This window comes from Podarcis gaigeae (assembly GCF_964106915.1).
Source record: "Podarcis gaigeae genome assembly, chromosome: 3".
Lineage (NCBI taxonomy): Eukaryota > Metazoa > Chordata > Lepidosauria > Squamata > Lacertidae > Podarcis > Podarcis gaigeae.
The window spans coordinates 51,744,691-51,766,545 of NC_139680.1; the positions used below are offsets into that span (position 1 = coordinate 51,744,691).

Sequence of the window (21,855 nt, forward strand, 5' to 3'; positions counted from 1 at the left end):
CCTCCCCCCATTATTTACCTTTAACTAATAACTATCAGATTGGGAAAAGAGAAACAGATGTTCATTAATGGTTGTTCTCCTTAATCTTTTTCTTCTCTGTAGCTTTTCTTGTCTCAAACAGGCTCATATTATATTTTCACCAGAATCAAAGAACAACCCTTTCTAGCTAATAAAGGTGTATATTTTGTTTAGAATTCCACGCTAGATATTTCAAATGAAACATGTTTTCATCATGGACAGTCTATGACCAAATCATTTGTAGGAAAATTTCTGTGTGGCATTCATCTGACATGCCATAATTGCCTATGCATGTATTCAATATGCTTTTCTTCACTATATAGTGCTATATTTTCCTAGTGGTATTTCAGAAACTGTAGTCCACCTCGGAACATTCTATGAATTGCTTATGTGGTTCTCATGAAACCACCCTTTATAAAAACTGGCACTGCTGAGCATGACTAACAGACTATGTCTGTGTAGGAGAGAGAGGCCAACCCAAGTCAATATTTGGACTAAGAAATAAATCAAGAAGGATTTCTGAGTGAAAAATATATACCGTATATAAAAATAAAGCTCATAAAATGACTTGTTTCATATACTTTCACTTACAGGGCAAACCTGAGCCTGAATGGCTTGCCTGAGTACAGCTAGTCATTTTTGTGCAGGGATGTGCAAAGGAAAAATAGTTTTGTTTTTAAACCTGCACTTCTTTCAGTTTAGATGTCTTTGTTTTGTTCTACTTTTATTTTATTTACACTCATTTTTTACCTCTTCTATTCTAGTAATTTGGGTATTTCCCCTGAATGTTTCATGAAACTTGCATGGATGCTTCCTCAAGGCATCATGCCTGACAAATATGGACAAAAAGTCCATAGCTCAGTGGTAGAACATCTTATTTGCATGCAGAAGGTCCAGGGTTCAATCTCCAGCATCTCAGGTAGGGTTGGGGATGTCATGTCTGAAACCCTGCAGAGATGCTGCCAACACAGGAAGCATCCATTAGGAAGAGTCCAGAGTATCAGCAAGAAGCAAGCCAGAAGTTATGATTAGATAACAATCATAGGATACAATAACACACCAAAGCTCAGTAAATCTGTGTTGCCCAGGAAAGCTCAGCTGTGACCAGGAAGTCCTCATACCTCTTCCTGTCCATAGGAGTCCAGTTGTTGGCTGGATGAGCAAAGGCTGCCCATGGCCTAGATAGATGTTGCAATGGCTTGGTGTCTCACCATATGAACAGAGATCCCCAATCTATCAATTGATGTCATGGCAACTCTTGATACAAAGGAAGGGAGGTTTTCTGTGGTCTATCTCTCAGAAGGATCAGTCATTTAACAGGGGTGGAGAAGTCCCCTCTCTTTCATTGTTCAGGAATTCAGCCAATAACAGGCCTCACCAGACAGTCTGTGACCTACCCAAAGCTGCAAAAGCATGCAGTGCTCTATTCAAGATGGTGCAATGCATGAGGTGGGACAATAGCTGCACTACTCAGATTGGTCCTTCCTACTACATGGTTAATTACCACTGAGCTATAATGACTAGCAGGTATCTTGTCTGCTGCTTGGTAGCAGTTTGCCTACATTCCATGGGGCCACCTACATGTGGTACACAAGTGGTCAGCATGAGGAGATCTTTCCTAAGCTGCGCTGGAAAAATTACTCCGTTTCCTCACTGTAAATTCCAATCTAGTTAAAGAATGTACAGAAGATGTGTCTGCATGGTTCTAACCATGTCCCTTAAAGGAAAAAAATAAATGTGTTTTGTAAAACCTAGCCCAATATAAAATGTGGAGCTATAAATCCCAGATTGCACTCAGCTATCATTTGTTTTGTGTGGGCTGAGATGGGTGATCTCATGCTCTTTCCACTCCTTCCTTAATCCACTGATTATGGAAAAGGTTAAAGCACATGTTTAGTTCCCCCCTTGAATTTTGGTTCGGTTGTGACCACTCTCTGCTCCAAGCTAGCATTTATGTCCCACCCAGGTTACAAAGTACATTTTGATCTTAAATCAAATACTTTATTCACCAAGCAGCAGGTGGTGATCCTATTTCTTAACTATTAATTTCAACAAGCTTCTAAACAGGCAATTTCCCCACCACATTATGGACTGTATTCATGCTCGCTCCTAGGGAATCTCAGACAATTCCATCAGAAACTGAAATGTGAACAGAAATTGTCACAGTTTGCATGCTTGTCTGGTCAGGAACAGAGATCATAAAAATGAATATGAGCAGGTTTCGGTTTTTTAGTACACTAACATTATGTAAATAATTACAGTGGCACCTCACGTTAAGAACTTAATTCGTTCTGGAGGTCCGTTCTTAACCTGAAACTGTTCTTAACCTGAGGTACCACTTTAGCTAATGGGGCTTCCCGCTGCTGCCACGCGATTTCTGTTCTCATCCTGAACCCGAGGTACTATTTCTGGGTTAGCGGAGTCTGTAACCTGAAGCGTCTGTAACTTGAAGCATCTGTAACCCGAGGTACCACTGTACATCATTTTTGCAGTTTTAAAAAAATGTCCTTCCTTTGAAACGCACTTAAATTACTTACATAATTAATTATGCTAGTTTTTGCTATAGTGGCCCGTGAGATGAATTACATATGTTTTAGTGGAAGCCAAACTGCAGAGGAAAAGAAACAGTGCTGATTGCAACAAACACAAAGTGGGATGGAAACCGCTTTCTCCTTACATCCCTAACTCCTTCCTCCAAGTTACAAAAGACTAAGGCTAGCCTTATCAACTCTAGCCTGATCCTGAAGTCAGTGCCCACATGATTCAAATTGCATGGAGAGCCATAGCAGTGCCATAGGTGCTAACTTTGCCCTTGGCACTGCACCCTATGCTGGCCTCTACCTGAGGTTGTCCAAGTACTGGCAGAAGGTCTGAAGAGAGGGAAGCCTGCACACAGGCTATTGCCATGAGCTGGAACTCTGAGGGAACACCAGCACATGAACAGGGCTACTTTCTAGTTAACCATATCTTACCACCTAACCAAAAATGGTAAGCGTTGAGTCATTTTGATTGACAGGCATATTTATTGAGATCAACATATCAGAACACAATGGAAGGAAATCCTGATGGAATAATAGAATGAAAGTTTTGTTTTTAATAAATTCACCCTTAGTTGAATCTTGATTCAGCTATATGTGCCAGTGTGGCATAGTGGTCAAGAGTGCTGGATTAGGAGCAGCAAGGGCCAGGTTCAAATTCCCACTCAGACATGATGCTCATTGGGTGACCTTGGCCCAGTCACCATCTCACAGCCTAGCCTACCTCAGAAGAACCATGCATGCTGAAGCTACTTGGAGGAAAGGCAAAAAATGCTGTATACGAATTAAGTACCAAAAATGTTGAGCTTCAACCAAGACTGCTGTTCATTTATCAGTAGTGTTATGTGTAGTAGTGCTCGTAACTGGAACATGTCATTACTGTGATATTCACATTGCTGTGTTAATCTCTGCTCATTTTCAAGATCTGGCGCCAAGATACACCCTCCTTCCTTTCCCATGACCTTATGTGCCTTCATTTGCCTGCTACATTGAGTCACCGCCACAGGAGGTACTTACTCCCATTCCATAACCTCATGTTATGCTGCTCTCTTGTTTGTAATTTCTGTTTTTTCAACATAGTTCTGTTCAGCTGCTACCAAACCAATGAGTTCCAACTATCTAAGATTTCAAGAAAACAAATGATGTATTTATTATATAGAGCATTATATGGTGTTTCTAGATGGGCTATACCTGCCATCACCTTTGACCATTGATCATGCTGATCGGGTGCTGATGGGAGTTGGAGTCCTAAAGAATCTAGATAGCACCCCTTTGGGGAGCTGATATAGGTGGCTTCCAACAGCAGCTGACTAGACCTCTTGTCCCTCTCTACACCACTGCACACCTCTACCAAAATTCTGCTCTGGAAGGTCCCTGTACCCTCCAGAGTATATATTTTTTTTTGTGGGGGATGCCTGGGGGGCGGATGGGAATCCATTATGCCAACAATATCTGTTGTGTTGGTGCATGGATTTGCTAGCTACCTTGTATAATACGTACTTTCCCATACAGAAACCTGATAAAAACTAGTTTAAAACATATACAATATTAAAACAAATAAAAAACAGTAAAATCATAGCAATCATAACAATTCCATTCCATTCCTGCACAAAGATTAAAGATAGGGCTACTAAGAAACAAATAGCAATCTAATCTGCGCTGCCAATTGAAAGCAATCTGAAAAAGAAACACAAATGACAATGGGGACAGAGTTGATCCCATTTCCTGAGGGAAGGAGTTCTGTAAGTGCCATCACTGACAAGGCCCTGTTTCCCATGTTTGCCAGCCTAATATCTCTTCCTGGTGCCCACGAACAGTACTTCTCTAACCACATTGATGCTCTGGAAGGTTCGCATGGACACATTAGATAGTCCTTTAAATGTGTGTGTGTGTGTGTGTGTGTGTGTGTGTGTATGTGTACACAAACACGAGAGTAAGAGCACCTTCAACATTTTCTGTTTTTCGTTTTTAAATATCACTCAAGTATTGGCATTATTTCTGGCAAAGTCAAAAGCGTTTTAAGCTTCTCTTTTCATTTCATTTCTGCAGGTGTTTCCTCAGCTGCTAACTTAGAAGGAAACCCCATGGAATTCTGTGGTAGCTACTTACAAGTCAACAAACAGTTCTAGCTGCACATATTTTTTCATATAGATTTCTTGCAGGAACTATAGGATCCTGTATGGCACCCTAATAGAGGCATACACATCCCGCTGAAACCAACAGGATTTGTGGCCATTTCCCTCATTAGGCTTTCATCCCATGGGGATGCTCCTACAAATAACATGTTTATTTAAAATCATAGACCCCAATACAAATATTGGTTTGTGCGTACAGGACTCCCATACATTCAGGGCTCCTAATTCACACCGAATACATGCAACAGTGAACATGTATCACTTTGTGCATATACAGTGTACACTTTTATTCGTAGAAGTAAAAGTGTGCATAACCAGAGCTCCTATGTCGCCAAGAGATCGCTGGATGTGGTGATCACATAAACATAGAATTGAAAGGGGTTCAAAAGGTTATTTAGTCCAACCCCTGGCAAAACAACAAAATCCACTGCCACAGCATTTCTGATAGGTTGGCAACCATCTTCCTATCGTGCAAGGACTTCTTAAGCAGTACTGATTTGAGGAGAAGTGAGCTGTGAAGCCAGAAAAAATACACACCTTTCCTACACTACAAGATTAGACATGAGAGGGACTTTCAGGATAGGTGGGCCCTGACAGACATAGATCAATGATTTCACACTGAAATGAATGGGATTGACACATGCCCATCAGCACAGTCAAAAGCACTGAAATACACCCCAGACTTTGTACACACTGTGTTTGAGAGTGCCCCCCTCCTGTCACATGCTGCCCACCCCCATAAAAGCTCCTCCTTTCTGGATACCCAAAGGCATTAAAATCTCAAAAAAAGTAGAAGGTTTTTAAAATGTGCACTGATAAATCTATCCACCTGAAACTCTGCTTTGGGGGGGACAGACTTGTTCTACTGCTCTTGCATGAAATCCAAGCAACTGAACATGACTTTATAATACAACAGCCTATTCAAAGAAGGCAGCGTGACTTGTACATTTTGGACGGGGAGGGGGAGGGCATATTTTAGAGTTTCCCTTGAAATGCCTTAAATCCTGAAAACTCCACATTCCCACTTCAAAACACCCAGTGGATTACATTCGCTTGAGCCAAATGGAGACACTATAAAAACACAAAGGGGTTAGGGGAGGGGAGTGCTGGAAACAGTACAAAGAAGGAGAAAGGTCAACAGACAGAAGAGTTACTCTACCTCAGCAAAATGCGGCCAACTTCGAAAAGATACAGATTGTTGCTGCCCTCTGATAAGGGTGTCTTCTTGGCTGCCGACCGCTGAGCTGCCTTCAATGTCAGCATGAAAAATGTTGCCCTCCGTTGAGGCAGAGCTGAGGGAGAGATATCCCAGGCAGAAGAATAGAGGAGAAACCAGGGGCCAGGCCAAGATCAAAGCCATCTCCTCCCCTCACATCCAGCAGTGATTCTGCAGCTTCCGAGCACTGATTTCTGCTCCTGCTTTAATCGCACCCCCTTTGGTTTAGTGGCGCCTCAGTTGTTTTAACTTCCAGCGGTGGCACTTCTAAGGCAGCTCTTCAGCAGATCCTTATTAAAAGGAGTGCCTTTGCTTTCGCTCGCTGCCTTTCCGTGCCTGTAGCTCCTCTGTCTCCCTAGAGGCTCCGGCTGAATAACATACAGATGGGCAGTGCTTAAACAGAGAGTGTCAAAATGTGGATTGTATTCCAGGAAAGCACCATGAGCTGTGCTGCCACCTTATCTTCACTCTGTCAGGATACAGACTGAGGCTGCATTCAAAGCTCTGGCTTCCTTCAAGTTGTTATTATCATCACTCCTTTTCCACCTTCCTCGCCACCCACTCAAACTTTGCCATACACACACACACACACACACACACACACACACACACACACACAATGGGTCAGACTGCTTCCTCTCTTCCTACTGCCAAGCCCCACAATCAGGATTGAATTAATAAGAAGCTTCCCAATTCAGATGGTCTCTCATAATGTTTTAAAGCACTTTCAGTCACAGAAAACGTGAATTAAAAAATAACATGTTTGCAGTCTCAACAGGCAGAAGAGATTCTAGGCATTCTAAATGTTGGGAGGAGTTGAAACGCCTTTTCTTTTGATCAAAGGATCAGGTTCACGAGAATCGCAAGACCATACTTTGCGGGGAAATGTGCAGCTGAACACAGTTAATTAGCCGTCCTAATTCTCCTCAGCCCCACTCCTCATCATCATGTCTGCTCGCAAAAAGAAAAAGAAAAAGAGTATCATTCAGCACTGTTTTGGAAAGGGACTTCATTACGCAAATGCATGAACTTTTATTTACAAAGACCAACTTGTTTTCCTCTTCAAGAGATGCTTTGTGAGGTCCCTGAAACAAGGCTCTTAGTGTATAGACGCCTGCCAACTATACTGGTTGGAATGGACCCTGTAAAGTCTCTTGACATCAGCATGTGGACTAATGTTTCCAAGGCTCTTAAGCAGGGTTGTCACCTTTTCCTTTAAGCATTCCAGCTCCTACCTGGATCTTTTTCTCCCTTCTGATTCTCCCCAAAGCCTTTCTCCCCTCCCCTAATCAGTTTAGTGCTGTAGATCAGGTGTCCTCTCCCACTCTCTGACCAAGCAGCACTGTAAAGATACTGCCTATAGGTGTAATGCTATCATGCAAAGATATTTCGGGGAGAGATAGGATTTTGCCCAGACAGCCTTCCAACAACCCTGTAAGTGACCATTGTCACCCATGCCTCAAGTAACAGCCATGCTTGACTACTGCAGTGTGCTACACATGGGGCTGCCCTTGAAAATTTATCAGAAATTTCAGGCGATTCAAAATGCAGTAGCTATATGTCTTGTCAGTTCTGTAACAGGTTAAGTGGGGCCCTGTTTCCAGGTTCAGTGACAAGTGCTGATGTTGACCTAGAAAACAGCTTGAAATAAGGGTAACTCGAGAATCACCTACTGCCATAGGAAACTGCCCAAGGTCCTTTACTCACATCTACTGAGACTAGGCAAAATGGGAATGTGGATCGGACCTTCTCTATGCAAGTTGTGAAATGCCATCTCCAGGTGAAAATGATTTAATCCACCTTTTAACTTGGCTAGTACATTGTTGTCTTACCTGGCTACTTGTCCTGAACTCCTGGCCTACCTGGCGGCAAGTCAATATGTCAAGTCCCCAGTCTGGGGTTAATCCACATGTCCAAACTGAAGCACAGTCCCACACAGACCCTGGAGCATCCAAGCTGAGGTCCATCAACATGAGCAGCTGAGCAGACACAGCTCCTTAGCTCTAAGGTAAAGGTAAAGGGACCCCAGACCATTGGGTCCAGTCGTGGCCGACTCTGGGGTTGTGGCGCTCATCTCATTTTATTGGCCGAGGGAGCTTCTGGGCATGACTAAGCCGCTTCTGGCGAACCAGAGCAGCGCACGGAAACGCCGTTTACCTTCCCGCTGGCACGCTACCTATTTATCTACTTGCACTTTGATGTGCTTTCGAACTGCTAGGTTGGCAGGAGCAGGGACCAAGCAACGGGAGCTCACCCCGTCGCGGGGATTCGAACCGCTGACCTTCTGACTGGCAAGTCCTAGGCTCTGTGGTTTAACCCACAGCGCCACCTTTTTATACTCTGCATGCTGATTGCAGCACCTGCGCTTGATGAGTCATGTGACTCACATGTTCCAAGCCTCCTCCAGCTGAGGAATCACAAGCTACTCCCAGAGATGGCCAAACCCCACATCCCCAGCTAGGGTTTGGACTGTGGGCCCCTGCCTGCCTCAGCCTCCTAGAGCACCCCTCTCACTGCTCCCTATGTCCCAGAGCCCACTGTGTTCATGGGGAAAGGGGCCTATCTGGCTCTGGTGATGGGTCCTGCTGCTCTGGGTCCTGCTGCTCTGGTTCCTGTGCATTAACCCCCAATCCCCTCATCATCTTCCACCACCCCCGCCACCAACCTCTCCTTCCCCACCCCCAGTGTGTCCCAGTCCCAGCTACACCCCTTGCTGGAACCCTCTTCTTCCTTGTCCTGCCAGTTCATGACACTACTGCTTTACATGCTCTTTAAAAACTTAATATTTAATTTCAACAAAAATAAAATAAACATATGGTTAGCTGCTACCTTGAATTTTGACATTAATGCTTTGATTTTTTTTAATGTTGGTTTATAGAGCAATTCTAACCCTTCCAAGGCTGAAGGCTGGTTGGAGGGGGGTTGTAAGGATCTCCAGGAAGGGCTACCTGAAACCTTGAAGAGCTGCTATCAGCCAGTGCTGACAATAGTGAGCTAGATAGACCAATGGCCTGACTCCATATAAGGCAGCTTCATATTTCCTTGAAAAGGGAGAGGGAATGCCTGGACTCTGGGTGGTCTTTTTCTCCGCTGCTGTCACACCACTAATCTGTAAGGCAAAGAGGGAAAGGGAAATGCTTACACTGACCAGGTTTTCTGTCCATTTCACCACCCTGTGCTGAGAACTACCCCAGACAATGGAAAAACTGGCAGGCTGGCAAAACACTAGTCAGGTGGCCACTCTTAACACAGTCTGGACTGTGATTTGAATTAGAAGGAAGAGAGTTTTCATTCTGATTTTCAGTTTCTGAATGTTTGTGTGGATATGCAGTTTCAAACGAAACTGGTTTTGATGAGTTCAGGGCCACCTGCCACCCATGATGCGAGGTGAGGTGGTCACCTCAGGTGGCATATCTGAGCAGGTGTGCCCCTCCTCTGCCACCTGCTCTGCCCTTTGCTGCTTTGGGTGCACTCCGCCATCAACACGGGTGTGCCCCGTGTGGTGGAGGGGGATGCGCTGCATCCATGGCACAGGAGGCAAAATATCCTGGCCTGGCCCACTCTAACACAAAGTGAGATACTTGCCTCAGATGGCAGATGCTGGTTGGTGGTGAGCAAACTGGAGGTTAGAGCTGTGACTACCACATAGCCTGCCCTGTGCCCCTTAGATTAACCTGCTGCCTTTGAGTATAATACATTACCTCTTTGCCACAGCTGAACAAAAAATCAATCACTAGTCCAGTTGGCTTCCACAGGGGGAATATGAAAGGCACTGAGCTCTGCTTCAGACTGTAAAATGTCTTGGACATGAAGTGTGTGTGTGTGTGCGCGTGTCCCTCCAGACTGGTGTTTTATTGCGAGTGTCTTCTGCAACATGTTCTTGACACATGCCATAAAGTGCATTCACTAACTTCTACAGACTCGTTTTTCAATCAATGCATACACATTGTTGTCTTCATATTGTTGGTATGTCATTCTTTTGATGTTTTGAAAGCTATTATAAGCTCCCTTGTGTTTTGTGACACATTCTGAAGCCCTTCTTGCCTTGTGTGGAAACAGAGAGCACCTTCCCTGGGAACCTCCTATTCGGGAGGGTCTTGTAGCCTTGTTTGGTTGCACTTGTGTAGCCAGTGATAGAACACCTGATTTGCATGCAGAAGATTCCAGGTTCAAGCCTTAGCATATCTAGGCAGGACAGGGCATATCACATATGCCCTTTTCCATTCTCCATGTCTCCTCCAAACCTCTCTCACAATTTCATCCCATCTCTTCTTCCCTTCCAGGACCTGGGACACCAGGAGTCAAATCTTGTGGGTTGACCTTGGGCCACTCACTGTCTCTCAGCCTAACATACCTCACAGGGGTGTTGTGTGGATGAAAGGGAAAGTGGGAGAACCATGTATGCCATCTTGAGCTCTTGGAGGAAAGGTTGGATATAAATGCAATAATAATAATAATAATAATAATAAGAAGAAGAAGAAGAAGAAGAAGAAGAAGAAAGAAAGAAAGAAACTGGCCATACGCTGTTCCTCGAATTCTCTTTCAGTTTGCCAGCAATTTGCAGAGCCATTCTACATGTGAATCCTACAAACTGTGGCATGAGATACCCATTTTCTTCTTGGTTTCCTTGATCACAGCATGTGTCTGGGGAAAAAGATAGGAAGGGTTGAAAGGCAAGTCTCTATTGCAACCATCAAGCACATGCACACTAAGAGCTTCATTTAATACTGCTTTTAAGAAGCAAGATCTATTTCAAGAGGGCAAAACATAAAAGCTATTAGAGCACTATCTTTAGAAAAAGAAAAGTGCTTAGAAAAATATTGGAACAAGAAAAAAACTTGGGGAAAGTGGAGCAAAGATTGCATTTAATAGTCCCTTGCCTGGCCAACTATATATTTGTAGCCTTATAAGATCTTAAAACATGGAAGGTCATGTTACAAAGTGAGAAGAACGAAAGGGGACACAATAATAAAAATGTTCCCTGTAAGATGTCTATCAGCAGGCTGGCCCTATATGAGGAACAGAGAGGAAGTTCGACAAGACAAGGGCTGTTTCTGAGTGCTAGGAAAGAGGTTGCTGAGAACTGGCAGCGAAGCAACAATCAGGCATCTTTCAGACTTCTATTGCCAGATTGGGTGGGTGGATGATTTTTGTCGGTTTCCAGTTCACATGATCCACAGTAACAGTAATTAATACCTCTGGGAAGCATTGTGAGGAAAAGGAGACTGCAGAGTCAAGTCACACAGAGAATGGCGAGTTTGTGTATGATGCTGTTCTCTGTTCAAGCTCTTCTTAGCTTCCGGAGCAAAGAACTTTGCCAGTTATTACCTTTGCCAGTTATTACCTTGGACTTATCTACTAGTTGTATTGTATGTCAAATCAGGCCCTAGCAAATTCAGTGGCTACTGTTTATTTAATTTATTGTATTTTTTACTCCCACCTTCCTCCTACATCCAAAACGAACTCAGGGCAGCTTAAAAGTGGCACATCCTAAATTCTTATTCCATTGTTAGTTACCTTATACAGGGCAGTTTCTAGCTCACTTATAACCAAGATAAAAACATAGAAATTGAAACTTTGATTGGAATCTAACATAGTGCAAAGTGGGGTATGTACACTGGGAATGTGGTCGGCTTAGGCAATGGGACTTCCCGTTCCAGGAGGTGTACTGTGGTCAGGGCTGGGGGGCCTTCAACCTGGTCCCAGTTTTTTTTTTGGGGGGGCACATTCCTCACAATTCCCTGCCAGTCCTCGAGGTTGCCAGGGTGTCATGAGCTGTTGCATCCTTCTGAAGCTGCCCTCTGAGTGAGAAGGACACAACAGGCACGTGCCCTGCAAGCTCTTCACCACTTTTGCAAGTATCTCAAAGCAGCACTGGGCTCACAGGGTGCCATGAGTGCACCCCTTAAAGCAGGGCAGCGTTGGCTGGTAGGGTTCCCCACTGTGTGGCCGGGCACGCAGCACAGCACAGCCCCTGCTTAGCTCCAGTGGGTGGGGATCACTCCAGCGGTGTTCCCCACTTGCCCTGCCCCCAGTGCATTTGAATTTAGATACATTTCAGATAGACAAGACAAGACTACGAACAGTTTCCTGGATACGTCATAGTTTATCTAGCCCAACTTTTTTTTTTGTATTCACCAGATGCATCTGGAAGGTCACAAGCAGGCATAGAGGTGATGGCCACCCTCTCTTTATTCCAGGCAACTGGTTTTCAGAAATATAGTGCTTCTGAACCAGGAGGACTTATCCAGATATTATGGCTAAGAAATTATTGTTGTTAGGGTGTGACTCCTGTAACATGCAGTTTGGCATCTTCCATATACGTAGTAGAACTATATTAGAGTGTCTGATGTTTCCGCATAGCTTAGATTGTCCATGAAATGGCTACCAAATAACTAGATAACAGCTAGAGAAAAGTAATGCTTGGACCCTTTAGCACTATATAGCACCATGGGGAAATGTTTCAGGAAGGTGGGAAAGAAAAAAGCCCAAACATTACTGCAAAGGTCCATTTTCCAGACAAGAGCATTCTTGCTCAGGGGCTTGGAATACGCTGCAACTTTTTGGAACGCTTGGGATGTCCTCGAGTTAACTAGGGGTGGAATGTGTCCAACAGCTTAGGCCAACACTCTTGGGAAATAACATTTTCTCTTCTTACTTCCTTCTTCTGCTATCCTTGTTCTTTTGTACAAGATTGTATTACTTTCACCATTTGGTCCGGCTGCTATGGGAGATGCTAGGATTAGTGACGTAGAATGGTCCAGCTGGATGAAATAAATACGCCCCCCCCCCCCGCAATATTTGGAGTTCTCAAGAAGCAAGCAAATAAACAAACATGAGCACATGCTCTACTTTTTTCTTTCTTTCTGATCTTCTTTTGGATGCTTTGTTTGATTGCCCTTTCCCATATGACAGTATTTTCGCCTTGACATCTCTAATCCTTTGCACTGTGAACTTTTGGCATTTGGCCAGTCTGGTTTATGCTATGAATACCAAGCTAGTTTTTCTCTTTCTTTCACCCCTAAGGCTCATTCTCTCCCTGCAATGCCCTGAAAACATAGCTTGTTTTTGTTTATCTTGAGTCTGATGAACATCCCCAGGATGACGACGACCACAATTTGATCTCCATATGGGACAGCTGCGTATTCCTGCATTACATAGGGGATTGAACTAGATGATCCTCAGGGCTCCCTTCCAACTCTATGAGTTATTTTTTTACTGAGGGGGGGGGGAAGACACATCTGCACATTGGCAAGAGTTCTCAAAGTTATGCTTGTGAGACGGTAAGGGAAAAGGAAGTGTGGACAGTGATGTAGTGCATCTGTTGTGTTACAAAAACTGAAAGATGGGTGGGAAATCATTTATAAGATGCAGATCTCTATAGTTATGTCTCATGGGGAAAATGGAAGCAACAGAGTGGCTGGGGAAATAATAATAATAATAATAATAATAATAATAATAATAATAATAATACTTATAGTTATATAAACTATTGTTATTGTTATTATAGTATACAAAAAACAGCTCATTGAGCCTAGCATTCAAAAACACAATGCTGATGAGTTTTCTTTAGATCACTGAAAATGGCTATTATGCTATAAATAATTAAAAAATTGGTAGACTCAGAGAACTTGAATCCCCTTCTCAATTAAGTAATCAATTTTAATCTAGAATTTAAATTCTCAAAACTTTCTTATTAATTTGAGCAAGTAAACTACTGTTCTCCCTTCATTACAAACAGTATTTCTGCCTGCAACACACTTGAGCAAACCTGCTTCTCTTCCTTTTACAGATATTTTGTTGCCATTTGCAACTGTAGCTGCCTTTGATTAGTTATCATTTAACTCTTTGGGGAAATAACTAGCATCACATGTCATGTGCATGGAAGTTACCAAATCAATTAACCAACTAGGGTTACTGTTCATAGCACCAGTTTTCCTATAACTTGATATTGCTGGATAGTTCTGATAAACTGCAAAAACATTTTTAGTTTGCTTTCTGTTGCCACCCTGGAACTTTTCTTTATTAGTGCCACTTTGTTTTGCACGATTCCTTGCAAATGAAGGAAAACAACTTTTCTCCTTGTATATGTTGATAATAGGATTTTGGTTACTGAGAACAAGTAAGAGTGTACAGAAACAAGATTGGGTGCAGTCCTGGCCAGGACATAGGCATGATGCACCTGTGACAAAGGTGACCTGTGTGCGTGCTTGCTTGCTTGATTAACAGCTGTTGGGAACTTCAAGGTCCTTGCTCTCCCTTCTTATGGTCTTTATATTGGACCTGGAGACTCCAATAGAGAACATTTCATGTCAAGTAGGAGGGCAAGTGGGCACCCTATCAAATGACAAGGCAGGAGCTACACGGAGCAGAGCCTTTTTACTGGTGGTGCCCATTGTATGGCTCGCTCTTTTCAGACCTGCTCTCTTTTGGCCTGTATTTTGGAGCTTTATAATCTAGGAAGACTTTGGAATAACAGGTTGACAAGTCTTATCAGTTGCTGACGTATGAGCAGATTTTATTTGCTATTATTCTGGGTTCCTAGTGCACCAGGGTTTACACCAGCGTAATAGAGCTGACCAGGACAAAAGAAGGGATACACTTTAGGAACTTTCTCCATTATCCGCACAGCAGGCGGTGTTCAATAAACAGTACAAAGGCTGAGCTGAAGCGTTTTCTGCTGGTTACCTGCTTTCAGCAATAGGGGTCGCTGTTTGGTAGTACCCAGTTGGTTAGATGTCAGATTCTAGAGCTCCCTATTGGTAGCTCTTAGGTAATTCCAAAAATACAGAGTACATTAATAAAACACAGTGTTCATTCATAAAGCAGTAACATAAATCTCCATTGCTACATATTGGATGTGTATATCAGCGGTTGAATGTACAGCTTTATGGCCATGCTGAAGTGTAGTACTTATGTGACTGTGAATAAAAGGTGGCTGGGCTCATCGTCCCCGGGGTTTGGCGGGGAGGTGACAAAACTGATTTCCAATAAGTGCCCCCCCCCTATTTCCATTACAAGTCCTTGAGTCTGTACCCTGAATAGTGACACCAGGGACCTAGAAGGTGCAGGGCTTGTCAGTCCAACCCCTGCACAGAGTCATCAGGGTTGACCTTAAGGCAATTGGAACAATTGGGCCACATTGGGCCCTGCGGGCTGCTCCTAAGGGGGCCCCCACACCAGGGCAATCTAGATGGATTTTATTTATATCTATGAGATTTTGCAGACTTTGGCTGTGAACTGGGGCCCTGCAAAAGAAAAAAAAAATCAAGCCGTGCCCCACTGCTTCAAATTGGGCCCCAATGGCTAGCCCCAAGTCTCATAGTTGCTGAGCCTGAGTTGCCCTGCCCTTGCATGAAGTCTTGGGTTTGCAATTTTGGGAGAGGGGAGACTGCAGCACTGGGGAGCAGGCAGGCTGGCGAGGCCCCCTAGATTTAAAGACCCAAGTTATCTTGCCCTCACATGAAGTACAGTGGACCCTCTGTATATGAACGTAATTTGTCCTGGAGGGTCTGTACTTACCCCGAACAGTCCGTAACCAGAGTTGCCGCTTCTGCACATGTGCACAGCACAATTGAGCGCTTCTGCGCACGTGCGAAGTGTGCAGAGCGCTTCTGCGCATGCACGAAGTGGCGGCAAAACCCAGAAGCAACTTGGAAGCACCCAACACATTGATGGATGAGAGAAATTTTTGGACTAGCTGACTACAAAGTTTGCAAGCAAGAAGTGCCTAATTTTTTCCTTGGACTTGGATAGAATATTTCATTATGTTTTAAACAAATTATTTTTGTGTTTTGTTCTTCTCTATCATAACTGGTTCCAACAAAAGAAAATTTGTTCACTTTAACTATTTGCAAGTTTTATTCTCCCTAAGCCCAAGAAGATTCATACAGGCGGAGGTTTTATATACACCCTGTATAAATGTTTATGCTTGTATAGTACAGGACGTCCAGGGGTTTAGAAGGTCAAGTGAATGTTAAAGAAATACTGCCACATATTTTATGTTTGAACATACACTGTGGTTCCCCCTCCCCATGCAGCAAACTGTCTTTGAGGAATTGGGGAGACATAAATAGAACAAAATCATTGTACAATTATGCTCTCCATCTCTATAGTTCCACTGCAAATATCTTCACTCTCTCTGAGATCATTCGACCACATCCTCCTCTGACAGGGCATTCATAATTTCCTAATCCTCATGTGCAGCTAACTGTGCCAGGCTGAGGCTAAAATAATTTCCCTGTTGAAATGTTGCATGCCTTCACGGCTGAGCAACTGCCAAAGGCCCACACCCCAAGACAAGAGCATTTGGACCTGCTGCCCTGAGAGCTGGGAGAAACTGCCAATTTTAGTTTCTCATGGTTTCTCATTTTTTTCAGTCTTCATTAGTCCACATTTCCCAATCAGTTTGATTTTTTAAAATGAAAATTCTTACTTTATGCAAATTCACCTGCATTTTAGAGCAAATTTCTCCAAATCAATGCATGTTTATATGAAATGTGTCAAATACAGTGCTTCTCAAGCTATCTGATGTGGTGGACTGACAGTTCTGCCCCCCTTCACAGTGTGCCAGGGACTGGGACTGCATTTGGTCCCTGAAGCATCCCACCCTGTGGGCTGTGGTGGAGTTCCTGGGAATCAGCAGCTGATGGCTCACTGACTGGTACCGGCCTGTGGACCACTACTTTGAGTAGCACTGGTATAATACACAGTTTCTGCTAATATAATACATATTTGCATACTATTTGGCTACGTCTTCGGGCAGACCTAAGTCATCAAGCATGAGCTTCCCCAGCCGCTGTCCACCATGAACCACCATTGGCAGGATTGGCAGCAACAGCAGCAGATATATTCTATGCTCATAATATTTTATTCTCTTGTTAATTATGCTGTTTTAAATGTGCATTTTATATCTGACTTCCTTTAGTAATATTTTCTTTTGGAATGTTTAAGATATTTATTTATTTTGTTAACTTTGCTGTGTTAAATGAGCATTCTGTTGCCGACCTTGCTTGTAATGTTTTATTTTGAAATCTTTAAGATAGTATTTTAGTTTCCTGTTTATTATGCTGCTTTGAATGTATACAATTGAATTTCTTCATTAATGTTTTGTTCTGTATTGCTTTATTTGATGTTTCAGTGTGTTGTAGAACACTTTGAAATTATTTCCCCATAAAAATAAAAAGTGGTATCATGGTTTCAATTCATCCCTGGAGGTGCACTCCATTGTTTCTTGAGACAGATGGATGCCAGCAATAGAAATTAAATGAATAATAACACTAATTTGAACTAATATATGTATATTTCTGCCCCAGTAGGTGCATTTTTGTACACATTACTTGGCAGGAGAACTTCACTGCAAAATTCAAAGAAGTGCTGTGTTTTTTGGGCACGGTTCCCACTGAGCTCTGCTGTGGCTGTCAGCACAGGACTATGACACCTTGCGATAAAATATGAGATGTCCCAGTTTTTCCAGGACACTTGCGGGGTATGCATTGCTCTGTGTATCAGTCCTGTGAATGCTGTTTGGCTGTGGTTCCCCAGGGTTTTATTCTTTCACAACACCAGGGGTGGAACTTAGGGTCTTTTGCATGCCACTGAGCAGTGTTTGTTCCCACATAAATGGCTTTGACATGTCTTTCCATGGCTGTGGGATTCGCAGCATCCTCAGTGTTTCAGAATGGGAACCTCCAGTTCTTTCCATATCACCTCCACTAATAAAAATGGAAGTGCACCAGCACCAGACATAGATATATTTGCCTGAGAGTTCATAAGTCCTGGTCAGCGCTGTTTTCCACAGCCAAAAAGCAAGTGTTTTATGAGGGTGGGGAGGTATGTCTGAGGGATAAACCCCTCTAAAACCAAGTATGTGTGTGTTGAGGGGGTCATGCAAATATCTTCCAGGCTCTAGCAGATATTTAAATCCACTGGATTTTACAATTGCAGGGAGTGGGCCTGCAAGAAGCACCCTTCAAACAGCTGCACTGGTTGTTCATTCTGTAAAGCCACTGGAGAACAGCAGAAGGGACAGCAACTGTGATTGCTCAAGCATCGCTTTTTGCAGGTGCTGGATGTATTTATTTTTTAAATCAGTTCCTTGAACATTGTGCTCATAATCCCTAAACTCCAACAGAAAACTGAGCAACGAAATGTGACAGAAGGTTGAGGCTGATTTGCTTTTCCGTTAGCAGCCAAGCTGGCTGGGCAGCTGGCTCCCATTCCATTGGTGGGAAATGCTGACAACAACAGCTACACAATTCAGCTGCTAACCTGCTTTGCAGTACATCTTGCGGCCTAATGAAGTGCGTAAACACACCCCAGCCCAGCTTGAAATTAGAAGAAAAGAACAAACCCTCTGGGACTGCCGCTAGGGATATAGATATTTGCACTGTGGAAAGTTTTACTACACTTCTTATCTGATAGTCATTTTGAGGCTGGGAAGGAATTTTCCCCATCTGGTTGTTGAGCCTGGATTTATTTTTGCCTTTCCCTATAGCATGGGAATGTTTTCTTTTTGCCATGCTGGTGACTCTACACACATTTATTCCGTGGTTGCTGCTTTTGGGTGTTATTATGCTGCACCTTGGTAGCTTCTTTTCTCTGCTCCTTCGGTCCTGGCATATTATAATGAACTATATGTGTTGTCACCAAAAAGAAAATAAATCAGCACCACTAACCAAAATTCTGTGCAAAGAAAAGCTGAATTATGTAATCATTTGCACATAACAAACTTGTGTCATGCTTGCTTACATCAGAAAATAATGTTGCTTCTGTGAGTCATGCATAAGAGATTAGTGCACTGATGTTCCATGTACTTGGCTCATTTCCAGCTTTTGAGTTTTCTTGAGGCATGGCTGAACTGGCCTGTTTTCAGTCTACTCTAGGTAGCCAATATGGGCCAGAAACTTGCTTTTCTGAGGATGCTGACTTCAGTGTCAGACAATATTTTGAGCTTGACTCTCAGTGAAGTAACCAATAGTTCAGCTGGTTAGAGCATGGTGCTCCTAACACCAAGATTATAGGTTTGATCCCTTTATGCGACAGCTGTATATTCCTGCATTGCAGGGGGTTGGACTAGATGATGCTCAGGGTCCCTTTCAACTCTATAAAGCAGGCATCCCCAACCTTCGGGTCGCCAGATGTTTGGGACTACAATTTCCATCATCCCTGACCACTGGTCCTGTTAGCTAGGGATCATGGGAGTTGTAGGCCAAAACATATGGAGGGCCGCAGGTTGGGGATGCCTGGTATAAAGGAAGCAACCTGATAAAGGTTGGCCTCTCTGCTTGAAGCAAATTGTGAAGACGTCAGCATATTTGCCTTTAGGTTCACAATGGGTTGAATCATTATCCATCTGGCATGTGATAGAATCATAGAACTGCAGAGTTGGAAGTGACCATGCAGATCATCTAGTCCAAACCCTGCAGTGCAGGAATCTTTTGTCCAATCTCAGGGTCAAACTCATGACCCTGAGATTTAGATTCACATGCTTTACCAAGTGAGCTGTCCCTGATGTGGAAATAGCTTTCATATTGGAATTTCAGAATTATTTGTTCTGATCATTCACAATTTATAATCAATTAATTTCAGCAATCCCTTTTAGTCAATATATACTGGAACTGCTACTGGTTAACATGTCTATACTGACAATCTCCTCAATGTAAAGTGAGCCAGCACACATCTTTCTGTAGTCATGTTCTTAAACTAGTATAGCAAAGTAGTGAGTGACTGAACAGCCCTCTTAGTCTATGATGGCAAGCGCTGCCTGGAAGTTTCTATTGCATGTATCCTGGGAACACTTCATAAAACCATAGGCACGCATTAGCAATCCCATTGATTCCAGGATCAATAGGGAGGGGGGAAAAGATTTTATTTGACAGCCTTGGTTTAGTGGATCTTTGCACATTGGCTTAAGAAACCTAACAGATCTTTACTTGCTCCCAAGTTATAACTGAAAATAGAGAGAAAATAAATCCTTTTATTTCTACATAAATATCAGCCATTTTTTTTAAGGAAGAAGAAATGTGAAAACTCATTTTCTTGGTAGCCACCACTAGCCCAGTAAATTGCCTTCTAGCTGCCAGGAAGTTTTTCACACTTCATCATTAAGAATTATTCTCCAAATACTTTCCGCATGCTCTTATTTTCTACATTCCTTTTTTACTCAGTTGACAAGCACAAAATTAGCTGGGGGTGGATTTATATCCTGTCCTGCTGTGATAATCTTCTGCTCTGCAGCCTGCTCAGCTCCAGAGCTTGTTAGGGGCAAATGGAATGCTTGGGCTGGATAGGCACAGTGGACTTCACATTTTTATTTCTTTCGAAGCCTTAGAGACTGAGAAACATCTGAGTGCTTAGGGCAGCTGCAGTGGCTTTATGTTTCTGGTAACCATAGCAGCCAACTCTACATTGCAGGGGGGAAATAAAAATCCTGTGTCATATTAACGTTAAATTGGCCCATGAGGATTTGAATTAATGAACTAGTCTGTTGTGCATCATGTACAGTGAAATTGTCTACTTCAGATCATTGTTGAGTTCTTATTCTTCCAAGGGCTTATGTTGTCTGACTTCTGTTTCCACATTTCTTTATGGGCATTTAGAAAGAAACAAGATTCTGGCCCTTACCCTATTTTCCATCACCTCATGGGAAATTTTAACATTCATTTCTTCAGAGAATTTTGCAAGGGAGAACTCTGAGTGATTTGTAATGTCAACTCAGCAATAGTTTTGCCCAAAATGAAAAACCAAAAATGAAAAAAACAAAATCTCTTTCAGGAAAAAGAGTTTCAAATGACAGACAGGAAGTTTGACATGGCTAGGGAAAAAGTTTGGATTATTGTTGGTTTTACTCAGGGATATAAATGCCTAATCCCCTATTCGATACATCCGTTCCCAAACAGGACACTGCATTTTATGAGTTTATTGAAATGTTTAGCAGCTGTTTTTCATATGCAGTATATTATATGTACAGTAAAATTATGCAGTTGTATCTTTCCCCCTCCACCCAGATGAGCTCATTTCCCTCCATCAATATTAACTCCATTCTCTTGAAGTGGGAGGAGGTGGGAAAAACACAGTCAGCATATGAAACGAAAGCGTAAACATGTGTTGTGACCTTGGTTTTCTACGTATAACAATCACTGAAAGAAATTTAGGCTGCAATTCAATACACCTGGAAGTATGGCCCACTGAATTATTTCTGAGTAGAACAAGGCTAGGATTACACTGCTAGGAGTCTTGCAGGCCAACCCCAGAATTTAAATTAGGGATGGGGAACCTGTTGCCCTGCAGACTGGGTCTGATGCTAGGAGGAGTCCAACAAAATTTGGAGGATTCAGGTTCCCCATCCTTGACTTCAATGCTGATCTACTGAACTATGTAGTACATGCAGTATCCTTGTCTTCTTATGTATGAATGTATGAATGGCTTCACACCAGGCTGGGGAAGGCTGCATATTAGTCTCCTTCAAAGCTTCTATCAGAATGCATCCCTATTCTGCTGGTCCCCAGAGAGGAGAGGAAGCGCTGTTGGATACCTCTATAGTAGTAGCTGTGTATGTGTGCGTAGGACATGTTTGTTATGTATGCAGGCATTTTAGACCGAAGCCAGGCTGTATGCATGCAATACAGGCCTAGGCCTTCAGACCTCCTGGAGCTCAGGAGCTTCAGCTGCATAACAAAGGACAGAGAAGGTTCTAAAACCCTCTAATGACATTGTTAGTAGCTGGCAGGCAGCCAATCCCTGCTGAGACAGTATTGTGATTCGCTAATTGCAGTATTAAGGTGACCTATCACAGGCGATGTGTGTGTGTGTTTTGCCTGGGCCAGCTTAAGGGAAATATAGGCCTACTGGGCCAAGTGCTCCTGTTTGCCATTCTTGTTCCTGATGCTCCAATAAATCCTTTTTGAGCTGATTCTTGGTCTTAGGTCATGCCTCAACCCACCTAGAC

The 21,855-nt window shown here is 43.1% G+C and overlaps 1 protein-coding gene across 2 annotated transcripts in view; it reads right to left on the bottom strand.

Annotated features, from left to right (window-relative positions):
- LAMA4 (laminin subunit alpha 4) overlaps positions 1-6,757 on the bottom strand; it is a 74,854-nt gene extending 68,097 nt beyond the window's left edge. The window contains exon 1 of one of the 2 annotated variants that reach the window (XR_014562237.1): positions 5,850-6,757. Coding sequence is in view for 1 of the 2 variants with exons in the window: in XM_083731032.1 (XP_083587158.1) it covers positions 5,850-6,050 (201 nt within the window). In the remaining variant the exon portion in view is untranslated. The remainder of the gene's footprint in view (positions 1-5,849) is intronic. The other variant, XM_083731032.1, reaches the window with a different exon arrangement.
- Between the last annotated feature and the right edge of the window lie 15,098 nt (positions 6,758-21,855).